Source organism: Perognathus longimembris, chromosome 5 (genome assembly GCF_023159225.1).
Source record: "Perognathus longimembris pacificus isolate PPM17 chromosome 5, ASM2315922v1, whole genome shotgun sequence".
NCBI classification, from domain to species: Eukaryota; Metazoa; Chordata; class Mammalia; order Rodentia; family Heteromyidae; genus Perognathus; species Perognathus longimembris.
In genome coordinates, this window is record NC_063165.1 from 21046074 (window position 1) to 21065941 (window position 19868).

Genomic DNA, 19868 nt, shown 5'->3' on the forward strand with positions numbered 1-19868 from the left:
TGCTTTAGTTTCTTGTAATAGTTGTGTGATAAGCCAAAATGATTCCTGTAAGTATGTCTGAAATAAAATATTTAGAGCATTATTTAAAGTCTATGATGAACATTGGCTAGTAAATACTATTTGCTGTAAATATCAATAAATATCTCACATGATGAACAAAAAGTATAGTGAAGAGCTTCCCCAAGGCCTACCTTGGACTGTCAAGGTAGCGGATGCTTCGGCTTTTCCAACCATATTTTCTGCCACACAAGTGTATGATCCCATGTCACTAGCCATCACCTTGCGAATTTTCAATGTATGATCATCTCGGATTTCATATCTAATAGGATTAAAAAAACACAAAAAGCACAAAAAAACATAGCCAGGTGACCTTCTTCTTGATACATCTTATTATTAAACCTTATGATGTATCTGGATAGGCACCAAATCATATGCAACCTTCACTACAGGAAAAATAAAATAAAAGATAAACAACAATGTGGCATTCCTCTATGTTTTCTAACAACAGAAAATAGCTATTTATTATTCTCTGTGTATGAACTGGCATGTTAAGGTATTTTCTTAGTGAATTTTTATTGAGAGGACCTGACTCTGATTTCCTCAATCTACTGTGCTCACACTTATAGTAAATGACACTGGTCATTAACTGAATTCTTGTAACAGACTTTAAATGTTCTATACAGTTTTGTCTTTATAAATGCCCAAGACACATTTAAGAAATAAGTATACTGTCTTCATTTTGTAGATGAGGATATGAGTGCTATGTTGAAATCTGAACATTCATGTTTGGAATTGATTTACATTGCTTCATCTTCACTCCCATTAAGTGTTGGGCTTCTCCTGACCTTGTTCTGAATTTATTCTCTTTCTAATTCATATGCCCTTCCCAGTGATACATCAGCTCTCATAATTTCTAAATTGACTGACTACACAGATACACAGCACCTCAGGCTCATCTATGTTTCACATTCGTATTTCCAACTGGCTAATAATTATATAGCACATTCCACAAGCATCTAATATTAAATAGATTAGATTACATGTTCCTTTCATCTCCTAACACAAATCAGGTCCTTCTTCTACAACTATCTATCTTCTTTCAAATCTCTATTTAACTTAAGTTACTTAATTTGTCAGATTACTCAAAAATTTCTCTCAATTCAGTAAGCTGTCTTCATCTCATCTCCCAGGGCAAACAATTTGTGTCTCTTAATTGCACAACTCTAACAGTGGTGTTCGTGTCACTGGCCTTTTCCCATAAGGGTGTCACATCTATAGTATTGACAAGTATCTGGAAAGTAGCCATGTTGCTAATCACTGTCACACAATAGGATTTAAAAGTTCATTGTTATTACATGAAGCCCTTGATCAATCAGCCACACTATTTCCACACTATTTCCAAACACACCATTATTGTGCATGCCTTATACACTAGCTGTGTTAAATTGTCCACCCTGCTAATATGTGTTTTCCTTACTTGTGTACATTTTTGACAGGCATTTTTCCTGGAGTACTTACTCTTCTTTCTTATTAATTCCATATATACTTATATGTAAAGACATTTCCTTAGGAAAATCACTTTAATTATGTTCCCATTGGTTGCTCAAGTCTACGTTCAAGTACCCACATGATAAAGTGCTTCTGTACCTGTCTATAAAGGTATTCTTTTGAAAGACTATTAAGTGCTGATATTGTCTATGACAAAGATATCCTCATAACCTCTAGAAGGGTATAGGATTGCTAACTGCACATTTCCTGACTGAGTGAACACAAGTGCAGACAATCTACTGACAATATCTCTATGCTCTGTTTCCTTCCTTCATCCTTAGGCTCCCTTATTCCTGTGTCTGCCTCTTGCCGATTTAAGAACTTGACAGATATTAAGAAATGCTCATGTCCTCTGCCATTCCCTAGTGATATGATAGCTGACCCAAAGAAGTCCAATTTTTAATTGACTCAAGTTATTGTCTTTGATGCTGTATACCCATACAAGACTAGCATCGACTATGATTTGTTGAGCAACAGAGAAATCTATTTAAGCAATACTACATTTTACAATGTGCAAATAGGGATCATAAATTCAAGGTTTTAATATGAAAGCCTCAGAGAAAACATGACAACCTCCTAATTCTAATGATCTTCAGTAACCTAGTGTGGCCTCTAAACATGGGTTTGTCAATGCTCTCCAATTTAGAATGAACTTAAGTCTAACAGTCCCTTGAAAGTAGCATAAGTCAAGACGGTAGCTGACACACCTATATCGCTGAACATCTTAGCTTCACAGCATAGTGCACTAAAGTGAGTTATTTCTCCTCCTGCTCACATGGCTGTCTAGCAGCTGCACCTTTCTGCTCAGTCCAGCATTAACAGAGTATTATACTCTATACTATTACCCCAGGACAGGTTATAAGTAGAGCTTATGCTTAAATCACATGGCTTTCTTGCTATAGTAAAGTCAAAATATTGTTAGGCTGATAAATAGAAATGAGAGACATAGTCTGATAAAAAAAACAACCCAGGGGGATGAATGACATTAAACTTTCATCTATACCTGGCTTTGGGCAGCTCCCCATCATCTTTCCTCCATCGTACTGTAGGCACAGGGTCTCCACGGGCCTCACACTTAAATTCAGCACTGTCATCCACAGTTACTGCCAAGTTACTAGGTCTCTTCACAAATGATGGTCTCTCTAAATGAATCAGAAAGAGTCATTGCAAGGTAAAAGATAAATGAACCAAAAAAAGCACTTAAAGACATAAGAGGAACAGATGTCTAATTTAAAATAATATTTAGAAAATTACTCCACATGGTTACCTACTGTTCTAGATATTTTATTTGTTTTGCTACCTCCTCCAATTCTCCTTCCACAGATGGCCTATTTAATCTCAAGTGGCTTTATTGGTTCTTCCACCCCCCCCCAAAAAAAAATAGTGGTTTACCAATATTTCTTTCTCCCTTGGAGCAAAACCCTAAATTAATTATAAGAATGCTTTTGGAGCAAGCAGATCAGGTAAAGCTACACTTACCTAAAACAGTTAGCTCAGCTACCTCGCTCTCTCGTTCTCCAACCATGTTGGTACCAACACAAACATATTTGCCAGCATCGCTTTTACGGGTGTAAGTAATCATGAGTTTTCCTCCTCGTATCTTAAAAAAGAAGTTTGACATAGATACAATTAAAATAGCTTTAGCTCTGTTTAGGGAGTAGAGGTTTTTATAGATGAAATCACTTTATAAGAACATAAATGAAAGTTGTATCAAACAGATGATGTGTACTGTTCTACGGATAGGTAGTGATTTGAAATAGACTTCATTCCAAATGTGTAATAAAACAAAAATAGTTTTTCTTACTTTTATTTCTCATGAAGTTTTTATATTACCATTATTTGTTTTTCAAATCAGCCATGTTTTTTACACTATTTACTTAAGTGAAAGAATAAAAATACATGAATATTTTGATTGGTAAGTAGATAAAAAGAAAAAAAGTTAATTGTTAAATACCAAATGAATAAAATGAATGAGTTAAGTTTGTCAGCTACAAGTGATCTAAAGAAAACACACTCTACTCTTGTAAAATGTAGAAACAAAAATTTATCTAGTCAATTTACCACAGTTGCTTCAAGGGAGTATAAATTAATTGCTAATACATGGTATAACCTGTCATATCCTTAAAAAAAAATCCAAAAACATAGGTAATCCCTCCCAAGTAGCTCTCTGAGAACTTTAGGGGCAGTGACAAATGAATCCCAATAAACCATTGCAGAAAGAGATTTTTCAACAATTGAGTAAAAACTAATTACAAATGTAGGCAAACATTCAGTACAAGGAATATATTGAAGGTAACCATGATTCAAGATGAGGACGTAAAAACTGGAGTATCTTTTATTAGCAAACTTTTCATTGAGGTTTTAAGTTCAATTATCCAACCATACCTAATGGTTTTACAAGAATATATATGTATGGATGGTTTGACCTCACATTTACTCTGTACAGTGTACCAATTATCAAAGGATAAAAATTAAAATAAAATGAATACAAGAAGGAAAGGAGTGAAAGTAGAAGGAAGGAAACAGTCCAACACATATTATCCTTTTTCTATTTTGGCAGGGCTGGCGACTGAATCCAGTGCCTGTGGTAGGCAAGTCCTCTACCATTGAGCTGTATCTACAGCCTATCACACACACACACACACACACACACACACACACACACACACACACGTACGCGCATGCATGCATGCATGCAATACACTTTTTCCATTCCTATGTTAAGTAAGTTATTGACGTTGTTTGTAAAGGTGAGATGCTTTTACTCTTCTAGAATGACTATATTACCTTAATGTAAACATCCACACTATAGATATTTTGGTCATATCAAAACAAAACAAACACTATCAAGGAAGTTTTAACATCTATGGTTTTACAACTATATGTTTGCTCCATGGACTTAAAAAAATTATCAGATGTTCAAAGGTTCTAATATATCATATGCGATTTTTCTCTGGATTGTCTATCTTTCACATCCAGAATAACACCTGTGTTCAATAACCCCTCAGACCTTGTTGACTGCAAATTATTATTGTAAATCAAATCTAGTTTGTCTTCCAATTTGAGGTATTTTCCCTGTGTGTGGTAGTGAACATCTAACAATGAAAGTTACTCAGGAGGTCAAAGAATGTGGATTGAACATTTGAGCCAGCCCATGAAGAGACCACCTCTCAAACAAGTCAGAACAATACAACCCAAACACAACAACTATGAACACCAATGACAACAATAAAAACAACAAGGATGAAGGATCAAGTTTTGCTTAAATGTGAGACTGTTTACATAGCAAGAGCAAGTTCTTGAATTCAGCACAAGGCAGTGTTATTGTTGCCGCACATACTTAAAATTTCAACTAATATAAAGTAAAAAATAGTGGTACACAAAAACATCTTCAAAAAGTCAATTATTGTTGATGCTTTGTGAAGATTATTTTAATGCTGAATATGTCTATACATATATACATGTATATACAATAATGTGTATACATGTATATACAATAAACACATGAATATATACACATATATAAACACATAACATAATTTATTACAGAATAATGGATAGTAAGTAGAATTATTGTATGGATTTCTGTAATCTGCAAAATTTTCAGCAAAAGTAGGACATTTTGCAATTTTTAATTATTGAAGACATGGTACAAAGATACATAATCAATTTAAATAGCAACATAATATTCCATTATATGCCTTTACCATGTCTTATGAAACTATTCCCTTACTCACAGAATTTGGTTCTTTCAGTCTCCTTAAAGCAGCACTAAAATCAACTTTTTTTCCGTGGGTATAAAATCGTCACAGAAAGTCTCAAAGTAATATTCTTAAATGTAGAACAAACACGGCTGCTATTGATTCATAGTAGCATTTTATGTTTTATGAGTTGTTTTATTGCATAAATACATCATTTAAATGCTGCTCTTTAATATAACCCTGCTGTTAGACTGCTGGGTCAAGTGTTATAATACTCTCTCTTTTCACAAAAGGGACCAAAGCTCAGAAAAATATAGTCCCTCCTCCCCCATGCTTCCACAACACTCATCATCAAAATATGTTTTAATTATGCTTTTAAATGTCAAGTTCCCTTTCCTGAGTATGAACTATATGGCAGAGGAGCATGTCTAATTCCTCTTCATAGCCCCAGAATCTGTCATGATGCCTATTAAAAAAAGAAAAGAAAAGAAAAAGAAAAAAAAAAAACAACCCTACATTCTGGTGGGAGGAAAGTACCTTAATGTAATGTCACAAATCAAGTTGAAACTGGGCTTAAATTTTAGGCAAACTGTCTTTGGCTACATGGGTTACCTAAATGACAACAATGCATGACCCACATGACTGTTAGTATAGTTTCTTGGAATTTGATAAAGGAGTTCTTGGGATTTATAACAATAGGTTTATTGTAATAGCAATTTGCTCCCAAGAAGATCTATGATGATGTTTCCTTATGGGCTTATTTTGACATACTTACATGAACATTTCCAAAAGACTTTGGAAACAAATAATTTACAACAAAAATGGGGTAGAAAAACTCTATTTCTGAAACAGAAAGTAAGTGACCTGTGGTGTTCCTAAATGTTCCATTAATGATTCTATGGCTTTTCACAACACATTGTTTGTCCGCTCATGTCCTAGAATTTGACCTTGAATACTCTTGCGTATGTAGTAAAACAGTTCATTGCAGAAGTAATTACTCAATAATTGATCCAAGTTTACAGCAAAATAAGATGAAACAAAATGTTTAAATATTCCTTTTGTGCTAAAACCCAACAACTTAATGTGACATATCTATAACAAAATCCAACTTTAGTAAGGGTTTTAAAACATAATCACAAATTTAGAAAAATGAGAAAGGGATACCATATAAATATGAAAAGTAAAAAATATATTTCTACAGCTTTGGTATAATGGAGGATTAACTTACTTTTGCATTTTTTAAATACAAAGAAATGTAGAGTTTTAAATCAATGTGCATAAATGGATCACCAATTAACATGACTTATTATAGCCCAATGTTTTATATTTTGAAATAATTTATACACATGAAGAATAAGAGAAATTTAGTTAACAAGAAAAATGGAGGGGCTGCCTGGAGATTCTCATACATGAAACAATTCCCATTTTGAGGTAAAAGGGAGGTAATAATAGCTGAGGTGAACTAAAATTCAAAGAGAGCCATAAAGTCCTAAAAAGTCTGAAGTACACACCCTGTTATTACAGTCCCCAATTCTAGTAAATTGGCTCAATATGGGGAATTTTAACAATTCAATCTTCAAGGAGGCATGCTTTACCAGTACCTATCAATGTTTCTGGTACTGAATAAAAACAGGAAAACTGCTCCTATTATACATTAAATTTTACTTCCTAGCCACTTCAAAAATGTTTTCCCAAGATATAGGTTTAATTTCTGAATCACGGTATCTTTAGAAGCTTTTTTTTTTAGTATAAAGAATTTGAATAGGATTAAAAATAAGTATTTGTTGTGATTGTTCATTCATTTATAATTTCTATATCATTGCAAAAAAGTATCCCCTTCAGGACCTGAAAAAAATGCTAAGTATACAAAACACAGCTTTTCATATTTTGTTTTCATATTTTGTTTAGTTGAACAGGAAGTTACATTTTGACATGCAAAACTTTTTGTTAAAGAAAGTATATTTCATGGAGCCATCCTGCCTCTTATTGTGACTGTTGTCATGGTATTAATTCTCTTCCCTTTGTTTTAAATTTAATATCTACCAACTTAACATCTACCTCCAATGATTTTTAGGAGGAATATAAAAGATAAGTGATATACATCATATCTAGAAAATTATACATTGTGTACTTGGTGCACACTGTATATTACAGTTATGTACTAATGATATAAGTGATGCTTGCCTAATCAAAAGCAATCTTCCTTTGCTAGAGCAAATCTAGAAGAATTTCACGACAAATCTCATTGTGGGGACTAGGCTGACTTTGAACATGAGATTCTCCTGTCTCACACTCCTGAGAACTAGAATAGCAAGCATGCATTATCAGGTCTCAATAGAACCTTTGTATTAAAGTTAATTACAAATCCATCATTGTTTTTAAGGAAAATATGCTTTCACTCATTCAATGCCTTTGAAACAATTCTTAGGACTTCTATGCTGTAATTATTTCCTCCCAAAAAATTATTCTCAATGTGGGTATTCTTCTATTGCCCTTGGATATCTGTGCATCTGGAGATATATTTAGTTGTCAAAATTAAGAGCTGGGACAGTACTAGTAAAAACCAAGTGCACACTAGACATGGTGCTGAAGCTCTTACAAGGACTAGTACTCCATATGTAAGCATGTGATTCACATACTGGAGTATGCCTGCCATCCCAGGTACATAGGATGCAAAATTTGTTGCCAGCACTGACAAAGCTTCTACTGAGATGATCATCTCAAATGCAAGGCCGGAGGCATGTCTGAAGTGGTAGACTGCTTGCCTAGCAAATATAAAGCCCTGAATTCAAACCCCAGTATCAGAAAAAGACAGAGACAGATAGATTATGTATAGATCAGAGATAGAGTCAAGATCATAATTATTGCTAAGATTTTAAAACTTTGTTCAAAATAGGGCTGGGGATATGGCCTAGTGGCAAGAGTGCCTGCCTCGGATACACGAGGCCCTAGGTTCGATTCCCCAGCACCACACAGAGAGAAAACGGCCAGAAGCGGCACTGCGGCTCAAGTGGCAGAGTGCTAGCCTTGAGCGGGAAGAAGCCAGGGACAGTGCTCAGGCCCTGAGTCCAAGGCCCAGGACTGGCCAAAAAAAAAAAAAAAAAAACAAAACAAACTTTGTTCAAAATAGCCTTCTGGTATAAGAATAAGCATTGGATAAGAATTAGGAAATGAAATGTGGTATAAAAGAACAAAGACATATTGGATTGCTATGAATACTTTCCAACACAAAATGCTCCACTGCATCAATAAAATAATTGATATTCTCATTGGCAGTTATGTTAAGGCACTCAAAGAAAATGTTACAATTTCAGTGAATGAAAGAACCCAATCAAGCCTGGGGGAAAAATTTGTATTTCCTCAGAGAAAACAGAGAGAGAAATTTATAAAAATGAAGGAACACACAACAAAGTAAGTAAATGGAGGATGAAATGCGAATAAAATTGTAACCTTCAATTCCTATAAAGTCAGATTGAATTTGCCATTCTAGAAATGCTTGAATTGAAATGGCACTATCTCAAAGTCAAAACTCTATTCCCTATAGTCACTAATATGGAAGACATTGAGGAGGTTCTCTTAAATAAACAAAGAAGTAGAAACAACAGAGTACTGTAACTTTGATCAAATCCACACATCAGCTTCCAAGCACTTCCTACTATTAACAAGCACCATATTATGTTGAGACACATAAAATATTAATGGTAATGTTGGATGACTTTATACATTCAAAACCATTCTGCCTCTGGGTCAAACAAAAATTGACATTTCCTTTCTCTATACATATACAGCAAGGGGATTTTTTTTTTTCTGACACCCAGAAAACACTATAAATGTGAAAATACAAGCTAAGAAATATTTCTTGGCAGGTTTCTTCCTGCAGCTGGACTTGACAGCCAAATTGTAAACCTATCAAAAACTAGTTTGTATAATGAACAGACACAAAGTTAAACACTGAACTGTAGCCACACTACTTCAATTAGCATAATCCTGAAGTGGAGCAGCAGAACTTCCTAAACTTTCAGACAATATGCTGGCATGCAGCCTGTGTTTTAAAAAAATGCAAGGCAGAGGTCCTACTTCCTCATTACCATATACCTTAGCAGGCCCCCCTGGTAACCACATTAGAAGCCCACATTTCCATACTCTCTAGACAGTGAAGGGGAGGGTGGAGGTTTGGATTCGGTTATATACATACTCAATGAAAGCCCAGAAAGCAAAACAAAACAAAAAGGTCCCGGTGGGCTTGCTCATTGGGGGAAATCAGCAGACAGAGAAGGGGAGAGAAGGTGCTGAAGACTTTTAAGGTCTTAAATATCTTTACAATTTCAAAAAATTTTTTTCCCCTTTGGAAAAGTCTTAATAGAAAAGTTTTAGAGATGTTGAACTATAGAAATTCTCAATGAGGTTTGTGCATATGATTTTTATACACCAGAAAATTTCCCTAGGAAAATCTAGACATGATGCTTTCCCTCGAGGGTTAAAATGTCTTCACCAAGCACTTGAAGTTCGCTCTAAGGCAGGGAGATATAAAACCCCTGTCTGAAACCATCTTCTGTTCTGAATTGTTTTACAGAGTAAAGATACACAAAACTCATGTGTAAGATGGAGCTTTCCTACTCAAAGTGAAGAGAACCACTGTGAATCTTATGGTTCACATGAGAATAAGCAAGCAAATATGCAAACAACAATAATCTCAATTCTGAAATACAGGAAGAAAAAAATTACCTTTACATGAATAGAAATATATTTCCTTTAAACCAAGAAGAAAAAAGGAAATTAAACTGTTGGGACTGCTTCTTCCCATGCAGACAGCTTACTCAGCCCTCAGTGCTCACAATCAGAAGTAAAGATGAACTTAAAATGAACTCCATGGTTTGTCTTCATTTTCTACCCTAAAGCAACTCAGATGATTTGCAGAATCTGTTACACAGGGTTTTTTTTTTGTTATTTTTTTTAAGGCATCACTCCACAGTGTTATCCAGAACACCTCTAGGTTACCACTGTAAATGGACTGGGGCTAATTACCTAGTTTAGCTACACTAAATCTTTTCTGTTTTTAATTACATTAAACTAATGTGAGTCGAATTCAGCAGACCAAAAATGAAACCACTAATTATATTAAGGGCTTCAAAGACAATTTTAAATTGCTAACCAGCAGGCTGTCATATAATTTATCTCATTTCCTTTAATAGATTTTACACTCAAAAATCTATTTTCTTTGAAATAGTATTTAGAAACAATTTGAAGAATGGATTAATTGAATACTGATTTAGAAGCGTAAAGGAAAAATATATTTCAAATAATATTCACATAACACCGAAAGGCATCATCATATGAATGGAAAAAGAGTGCAAGTTAATTTTTACCATTTTCTAAAAGATGAAAGGTTTGAAATGATGCATTTGCCATAGGTAGTAGTAAGGGCTGGATATGTAAGTAAAGTTGCCTAAAGCACCTGCATATTGAGATTACGTTTTTTCTGAGAGACCTCCTTCTTTATAAATGGAATTATTTTCATATTATTTTTTTTCAAAATTGAGATGAGAGGTCTTGAATTATCACATAGTATACCATCTTAAGCTATTTCCTTGTTGGGTAGGATATCTTATCATAATAATACTTTCAACTATGTGGGATCTCAATCTACAGAAGAGACAACAAGCTGTCATGAACTATAGGAGGATGCCTTGCGTGTTTCCTTCAATGACAATGAGATACAGGTGACTCAGATGGTCAGCCAGCCCCCACACAATCTCCTTGGAGAAACAAGGTACAGTACAGCTTTTGGCAGCCCTCAACACTCCTATCAACAGACATATATGAAGAAGGAACAGACAAGAACAACTTTTATTTCTTAAAGAAAAGAAGAAAAAGCAGAGAAGGAGAAATAAAGTAAAAACATGGATGACGTCATAATTGCATGAGTAGTAAAGGCTATGGTAAACCTTTTATAATGTTTCCTAGCAAAATAAAAACAATTATAATTGAATAAAATGTAATGGAGTTTAGATAGTCTAGATGTTATATAGTATAAAAGAAAATACACTACTTCTTTTCGGCTATAATTGTTTTTTGTTGTTGTTGTTTTGTTTTTTTGCTAGGCTTGAGGCTTGGACTCAGGGCCTGAGCACTGTCCCTGGCTTCTTTTTTATTTAAGGCTTTCACTCTGCCTCTTGAGCCACAGTGACACTTTTGGCTTTTTCCGTGTACGTGGTGCTGAGGAATCGAACTCAGGGCTTCATCCATGCACTATACTGCTGAACCATATTCCCAGCCTTATAATTGTTATTCGTATGACAGTTCCAATAAAAAACTGTAAAATAAACAAGCCACAGTATACAATTTCATGTGTTTACTGGTTAATTTTTAATGTCCTATGTATTTTATATTTATGATTATGTACAATAATAAATTCATTTTTCTTAAGACCTAAATTTTAATATAATTATCAGAAGAACTCAACATTTTGATACATTTCTAACACAACAATTATATCTATTGTTATTAGTATTATCATTTGCCAGTCCTGAGGCTTGAACACTCTGGGCCTATGTACTGTCCCTGGCTTCTTTTGTCTCAAGGCTAGCACTCTACAACTTCCAGTTTTTCTATATATGTGGTGCTGAGGAATGGAAGCCAGTGCTTCATGCATACGAGGCAAGCACTCTACCACTAAGCCACATACCCAGCCCATATATCTATTACTATTGTTAGCATGAACATTTCCCTTAGGAACAGGAAAAAAAATTCAAGAAGTTAATGTTTGTATATTCTGTTTATCTGTACTAATTTTACCATGCAAAATTACATTTTAAACATTATGTAGTATCCATAACAACATGATTTCATATTTGGGTTTCAAAGTCCAAGTTTTAGTTCTGAATAATATCCATAATGAACCAAGCTCAAACAAACTAGTTTTTCAAAGTGTTCAAGTTTTTATTTATTTATTTATTTATTTTATTTTTGCCAGTCCTGTGCCTTGAACTCAGAGCCTGAGCATTGTCTTGGCTTCTTTTTGCTCAAAGCTAGCACTTTGAGAAAGTGAAGAAGAGGAAGAAAAAAGTGGAAGAGGTGGAGGAGAAGGAGAAAAAAAAAGGAAGAAGAGACATATCATTTAAAATATCTTCCCTTGAATCTTTGATTAGAGATGATCTGGTTTCATGCTGTTTCTCCAAAAGCTGTTATGTAAAGTTGTCATGAACTCATGACCAGACACAAAGAAAGAGCAGCTGTACCCCCAGGGATGGATCAAACTAAGAAAAATAGATTAATGCTAATATTGAAAAGATTTAATATACTACTGGCTACAAAAAATGAAACTAGTTAGATTTCCGTCAAAATACAAAAATTTTTCAACTTGTTAAAAAATTCACCTTTATTTCACTAACTGATTCACTTATCAAATTTTAAGCAAATACTATCTTTCCCAGCCTACTTAAAGTACAAATAGTGACCCAGGGAAATGTGTGCACACACACAAACACACACAAGTGTGTGCATGCACACACACAAAAAAGAAGATAATCTGCTATCATAAAAGATTATGCCAGTTCATATGCAGTGTAAAGAAAATATGAGAATGACAAACTCAAAGCAACCAAATGTCCATTCTACATTTTTTCCTGGTTACACTTAAACACACACACACACACACACACACACACACACACACACACACACACACGGAAACCCTGAACTGTCATAAGACTCTCAATTCCTCTCATAGGAATGGGATAGAAAGGATAAAGAAACAATCAGGATCTCTGTACTGGAGTCCTCATATTTGTCTGGGCCAAAACATACATACAAGAGAATGCAATTCAATTTCATTTGTTTGCTGGTACGCTTTAGAATGCCATTTGAAAAGCAACATGAAGTCAGCCAGGAGTTTAAACACACTTGATCATCAGAGAGAAGCAACAAGAGAGTCATGCAGAAGTAATTATCCCAGTGGGACATGTGGTTGTCTCCCCAGCTTGTGGAACTGCCAGCTGAGAACACAGGCTGGAGAGAGTCACTGCCTGTGACTCTGGCAGCTGCAGTTTTTCCCTATTTGCATCGCTCCTACTAAACTTCTCATTTCTTTCTCAGAGCAATGTATAAATTGGTAGTTGGCAGTTTGCCTCTGCAGAGTACACCTATGATAATTTGATTATAGACTACATCAGGAAGGGATGTACTGCTAATTGCAGGCAAGTGGGAGGCATCCTGCGGAGACATCCTTAACTTAAGGGAGAAGACGCTTTTCTCTCTGAAGTTATAAATTAGTACCTTTCTGCTTCTCTAGTGTGTATCACTAGAAGACCTTTTCAAGAGCACTAATTTTAACAAGGAATCACAGAAATAAAAAGAAACATAGGCTTCTTCAAACCTACCTAATTTGCTTGCTTAAGTGTGGCTCAAAGCCAAATGAAGATAAATTTGGCAGTTTTCTCCAGCAAGTCTATTTTCTTAGGCCACTCAGAGGAAGGAAGCCCAAAGCAATCAGGAGCCAAAGGTTTGGGTAAGTTATAGTACCTCAAACTAGAGACAGGACGGCTGAGTCCTGATGGAATGGGAAGCAGATGAGCCAGGGAATGCTGTTATCAGATTCCCCAGGTGTCTGGTTCCCAAGTCATTAAGACTATAACCCCAAAAGTGACTCCTATAAAAAGCATGAAATATAAAGAGTGGCTCTGTAATAAAAGAGCCTTACTAGGTATCCCAGAAAAAGAAGGAAGCTGATTGGTGTATAGACCTCTGTGAAATTTCTAGGCAGATTACATGGTAGAATTTAGCATGAATATGAAAAAATAATATAGCTCATTCTTATTGAAGTTAATGTGTTATTTCCTTCACAGGTCTCATGAAACAAAATCCTGCTGTTTTAAAGGTAGAAACAGTCTTATGGGCAATTTTCATTCTCCACAAAACCGAATTATTTTTTTTCTTTTTATTGCCTTATCTTACCATCTGGCTATAATTCTGAATTTACATAGAGTCACTGCTAAGACAGACTGAAATAAAACTCTATGGAGGAATTATGAGTATACTACAGAAATAAAGATGACAAATGTTCATTGTCATGAAAAGCTCATATTCAGAATCTTGCCTCGTTTGAGTTACAAGTCCACCAGCTTAAAATATTTTTCCAACAGTCCAACTATTTTTCTTTTATAGGTTTTTATATTTAGTTGTTCTGTAGAGTTTTGTTTCACTGTAAGAATTTCCTTGAGTAAGATGTTTTTATCCCAAAGACTTGTATATACCTAGTTGTCCTGGAAATTTCAACTCATTTATATTCTGAAGAAGATAGAAAACCAAAACAAAATCAACTATGATTGAGTATGACGGATTGTTTTTCAAAGATTCACACAAAATTAATTTTGTGGAAATATATTTTTAATTTGCAAATAAAAATAACACTACCATTTTAATGGCAATATCTAAAAAAGCTACAGACTAAAAGTAAAATTTTATTTATATTCTGTGATAGCTTAATCCCAAAGTCCCAAATTAAAAGTAGATGAGCTTGCAAGTGGCAAGTTTAATTGATTAATCAGAAATCAGAACTCATCCCATCAGGGGCAGAGGTTCAATATCCATGCAGCTATTTGCTTCACTTTCACTTATTAATCTCAAGACTATGCTAGAATCTAGCTAGGTTATTTGGCAAATTTGTGCCTCAATTTTATAAAGCACACATGATGAGAAAACAAATAATTTACATCCTCTACCACTGCACATGTTAAATAAATAAATGGAAATGAACCTATGTATACCTTAAATGGAAGGAAGTTGATTAATTACATATATGAGGAAGAAAATATAATCCTGGGAAATAACATTTGAAGTGGGTTATAGTATTTTCTGCACATGCATCTCACAATTCCGAGAAGTATTGATTAAATAATCCAACAAATGAATGTAAATATAAAAAAAATGTCTATTTCTGTTTCTTAGTTATATGTGAGAGAAAATTCTCTAAACATTGTTCAACATTTTTTCAAATATGCTATCCAGTTCCTTTTGTCTCAGTCATAAATTGTTTAGTTCTACAGCCAAGACAAAACTCATACAGAATAGAAAACATAGTGCACATCCAAATAAAGGTTAATGTCATTAAAGTTTGCTCCTGACACACTGAAGTCTCAGTTGTATTGTTGAAATTTGGAGTTCAAAAGCGAAATTTTGTATGCTTGTTTCTGTACAAAGAAGTGGAAAAGAGCCAAAACAAATCAGGTGCAAAGGAAGATAAAGAAGAAAAACAAAATCAGTAGCAATAGTTTGATCTACTTCTTGCCTCTCTTTTGTAGAGAGTAAGGCAATAAGACTTTGCCTTAACTATTGCATTTAAAATGCAGAGCACCCACACAGAAGGCTCATTATTTGCACTCATCCTAAAACTCAGTGTGTTTAATTCTTAAGGATTTCAGTTATCTTTTTAGAAGAAGGCTTATTACTTGAGAATTCCTTCTAACATACCATTTTATACTGCAATGCATAGTACAAATTCTGATCACAATCGTAAGATAATTTATTCAAAATAATAAACACATTTAAATCCTGATGTTTCTATCAAAATTTTAATGACTTCACAATTGCAAAATGTATATCTGAGAAAACATATGTCCTCTGTATGAAATGTCTTTGATAGTTTTCTCTGCAAATATGTTAATAACACATCTGCACATGTAAGGCAAATTTAACAAGAAGTTTTGTAAGTATTGCTACTGCATTGGTTTGCCTTTATTCTTTGTCTCTCCATTTTGATGTTCTCCTTCCCTTCCCTAGTTCCAATAAACATATATACAATATCCAGGGTACCAAAATCAGTAACAGTGACCTTGGGAGGGAGTAGGGAATTGGGGAGGAGGAAAGAGGGAGAAGAAGGAGGGAGTAAGGAACAGGTTTCATATGAAACTGTAACCCCTCCGTACATCACTTTGACAATAAATAAAAAAGAAAAATACCAAGAATATTAATGAACTTAAATAACAATCTGAATGAATACTATTGTAATGAAGGAGAACTGGCTATTTCATGGCATGGTTACATGTATTCTCCTTAAATTTACAAATTCTCAGAGGGAAAAGGCACTTCATATTTTGTGGATGATACAGCTAGATCTCAGAGAACAACAGATTCTTGCTTGAAAAGATCATTAAATACCCTGAAGCACATCCTAATATCTATGCAAAATGAAAAGTTCTAGAGAGGGCTTCTTGAATGGGTAGAGAATAGGAGATTGCATTTTCCTTACTCTGCCCACCACAAAGTATAAACTGAAAATGAGTAGATACTAAGAACAAATAGCTGTTGGAACACACAGGGTATGTCCCTGTGTATCAGTTTTGAGGGCCTTTTACTCCCATCACACTCTTTATGGCAATCTGTCTCATATAGATAGACAATATAATTACTCTTAATCCATCTCATTGACATTAGAAAAAATAATGTGCTGACATTTCACACATGCATTTAGTGTTTGTAGGAGAAACAGAGTTAAGTAAACATCCCAAGTTAATGTCCATGAAGAGGAAGAGTCTCCCCTGTTCCTGTAGTAAATATGTGTTGAATATCATAGCACATATAAAATTTCCATAGCGTATTTATAAGCTTCCCTAATAAAGAGGGGATTTTCATGAGCTCTTTTATAAGCATGACAGAAGGAACACTATGGTGATATGACACATCTAAGTGAGAGAAGAAGAGCAGGCATGAGAAATAATGAATTCCTCAGTAAATTACATTTTATGCACTCAAGGAGAAATTTTTCCATTACTTTCAATCCCTATAATATACACTGTGTTCAGTTGCTGTTGAATTTTTCCCATTCATAATGATGCTCTTTAAACCTGAGCCTGTTTCTAATGTGATAGGACTTAAAGCTTGTGATCACCTAGATTTGTAAGATTTAAGAAGACAAACCCTATGCCATCTGGTAGTAATTCAGTTAATGCATACCAGATTACTCTAAAGGTATATGATTTATCATATTATCAATTTTTTTTGTTTTTCAGGAGATAAAAGCTGAAGTGGTCAGATGTTATCAATAGTTATCTGACTTAAGCAACTACTCTTTAAACAAAGAAAATTCTGAACCCACATTACACTACAGATGACCTACCTACGCATAAGAGTCTGGATTATTTATTGAAAGAGAATTTATTTTTTTTAAGTGATGTTATAGACAAGATGGAGAAATGGATAAAATTTACCTTGTCCACTTTGATACCTCATTGGAAGGAAAAAATGCCTCACCCAACCAAAGGCACTTTAAAATATACTTCCTAAAAGAATTAGAATTCATTTTTAAAAGATATGCAGACTTTATTTTTGAAGCCCTTGAATCAAAAGCAAACCAACAGGTGAAATAAAAGAGACAAAAGAAAAGATAGCCAGGTTTTATTCTTGATAATTCATTTCTATATAAACATAAAAAAATAAAATGTTATCTGGACATCATGAGCAATCACAAAGATTATGACCAATTAGAAAAGTCAATTTCTTAAAAAAAATCTACTCCTACACTGTTCCAATACTAATGAAACATTCAATTTAAAGATAAGGTTTGTAAGTCATAAAAAATGTAAGCCATGTTATAAGATAACTAGTTTGAAAGAAACATTTTATCAGCGCCTGGAAGAACAATGAAAATAAACTTATCGGAACACCATCCTGGAACCCACAAAACATTATGCCTTTAATTTGGAAAACTACTTTAACCTATAATTAAATAAAGTGCTTCCAGACAGTAGTAAAAATTCCACTAATTGGTGGCCATTTGGAAAAATTGAATGGCCTGATCAGATATATCAAAGTGATTACTTAATAGCTGAAGGAAGGCAGCTGCTTCCATAAACATATACTGGAAAAAATAAATAAATAAATAAATAAATAAATAAATAAATAAATAAAAAAAGAGGAAACAATATGAAATGTCCACTTATCAGGTGGAGATAAGCCAACAAATCCCAAATTCCCACTACAGGAATTGCTATTTGGCTATGCATCCTCAGGTTGTAGAATTTATAATACTTCTGCTTTAGTAAACAGCATTGCTGTTTACTGTTTCCAATTACGAGGTCCCAGTTTATTTGGCCATTCAGGAGACTTCATGAGACACTTTCTGCTTCTGGAGGAATCCATTCTGAGTGAAGGATTGTGGGTGCTAAACAGCTGTCTGCCTATGTATCAGGTTTGCTCTGTGATTTCTCGAGTCAGCAAATTTTCAAAGACAACAGGTTAGGCAGGGCTGTGAGGCAGTCTTCTACATTGTCTAATACAAAGTAGACTGAAATCAATATTTGAGTGGAGTAGTTTGAAAATGCATTTTTACTGGTTTTAAGGAAATCTATTTAGGAAATAAAAATGCACAGGACCTGAATCATCTCAAGAGATGTAATAGAATACTAACAGCAAGAATAGGTGAAAAAAAATCAATCTTGTAAAATAGCCAATCTAGAGGCGATTATCAGATTTTTTTCATTTGGGGGGATATTTACTTATGAAAAAAGTCTAGGATATTATTTAGAGGAAATATATCATTTCCAAAGTCATTGATGTTTATTTGTTAAATCAGAAAATGTATTTTCTGCTAATGTTTGGCTTGAGTGCTGTAAATCAAAATCTAAAGACACTCACCTCCTCTGTATTGTTCTTGACTTATTTTATATGAACTTGTAAAATGAGTTTATAGAAAGTACAACTTGGTATCTTAAAGGATCTTACCAAAATGGACAGTGTGGAAAGCACGTTGTAAAATCTACTGAATATGTATGTCACATACAGCAAGATATACATTTAATGTATACTTAAGACGGACTAAAATGGGATGGATTATGGTTTTACAAAGGACCTTTTTTGTCTACTAAGTAATCTAATTCTAAAGAGCATTTTTTTTAGCTTGAGAAGTTTAAGTATTTCTCATCTTCTACATCTTACAAGTGACTACCAGCAATTGAGAGTGAATATTTGCTTAAAATCAAGATACTGCTTTTTTATTTGTTTGTTTGTTTGTTTTTGGCCAGTCCTAGGGCTTGGACTCAGGGCCTGAGCACTGTCCCTGGCTTCTTTTTTGCTCAAGGCTAGCACTCTGCCACTTGAGCCACGGCGCCACTTCTGGCCATTTTCTGTATAAGTGGTGCTGGGGAATCGAACCCAGGGCCTCATGTATATGAGGCAGGCACTCTTGCCACTAGGCCATATCCCCAGTCCAAGATACTGCTTTTTAAAATAATACCTTGTGATGAAATTGTCATTAAGAGTCTTCAATTTGCTCCTTTTTTATATAGTGATGGAAATAAAACTGAGGGCAACCCACACACGAGGGAAGTACTCTACCATTGAGCTCAAAACGGTCTATGTTTGAATTTCAGCATGAACCTAGTAAAAAATACTACTATCTGTAATATTTTTCTGTAATATCCTAGTGTAAAATATTACTATCTGATCCTGGCAAAATATTAGTATCTCCGTCAGCACGAGGCTTGAATTCATGCCTGATACTCTTCCCTTAAATAATGTTTCTAGTCCTGATATTATGAATAGTACTGAGTAATTTCACAAAGATCTGTTTGTTAGTATAGGTTTAAAACAGATCAACATATATAAAGGATCAAGATGTGCATAATT

General features: G+C 34.3%; 1 protein-coding gene across 4 annotated transcripts in view; it reads right to left on the reverse strand.

Moving 5' to 3' along the window:
- Robo1 (roundabout guidance receptor 1) overlaps nucleotides 1–19868 on the reverse strand; it is a 367669-nt gene that overhangs the window by 100480 nt on the left and 247321 nt on the right. For all 4 annotated transcript variants that reach the window (XM_048346427.1, XM_048346425.1, XM_048346426.1 and 1 more), the window contains exons 4-6: nucleotides 3028–3148; nucleotides 2552–2690; nucleotides 192–319 (exon numbers count right to left, since the gene is read on the reverse strand). In XM_048346427.1, coding sequence (XP_048202384.1) covers nucleotides 192–319; nucleotides 2552–2690; nucleotides 3028–3148 — 388 coding nt within the window. The remainder of the gene's footprint in view (nucleotides 1–191; nucleotides 320–2551; nucleotides 2691–3027; nucleotides 3149–19868) is intronic.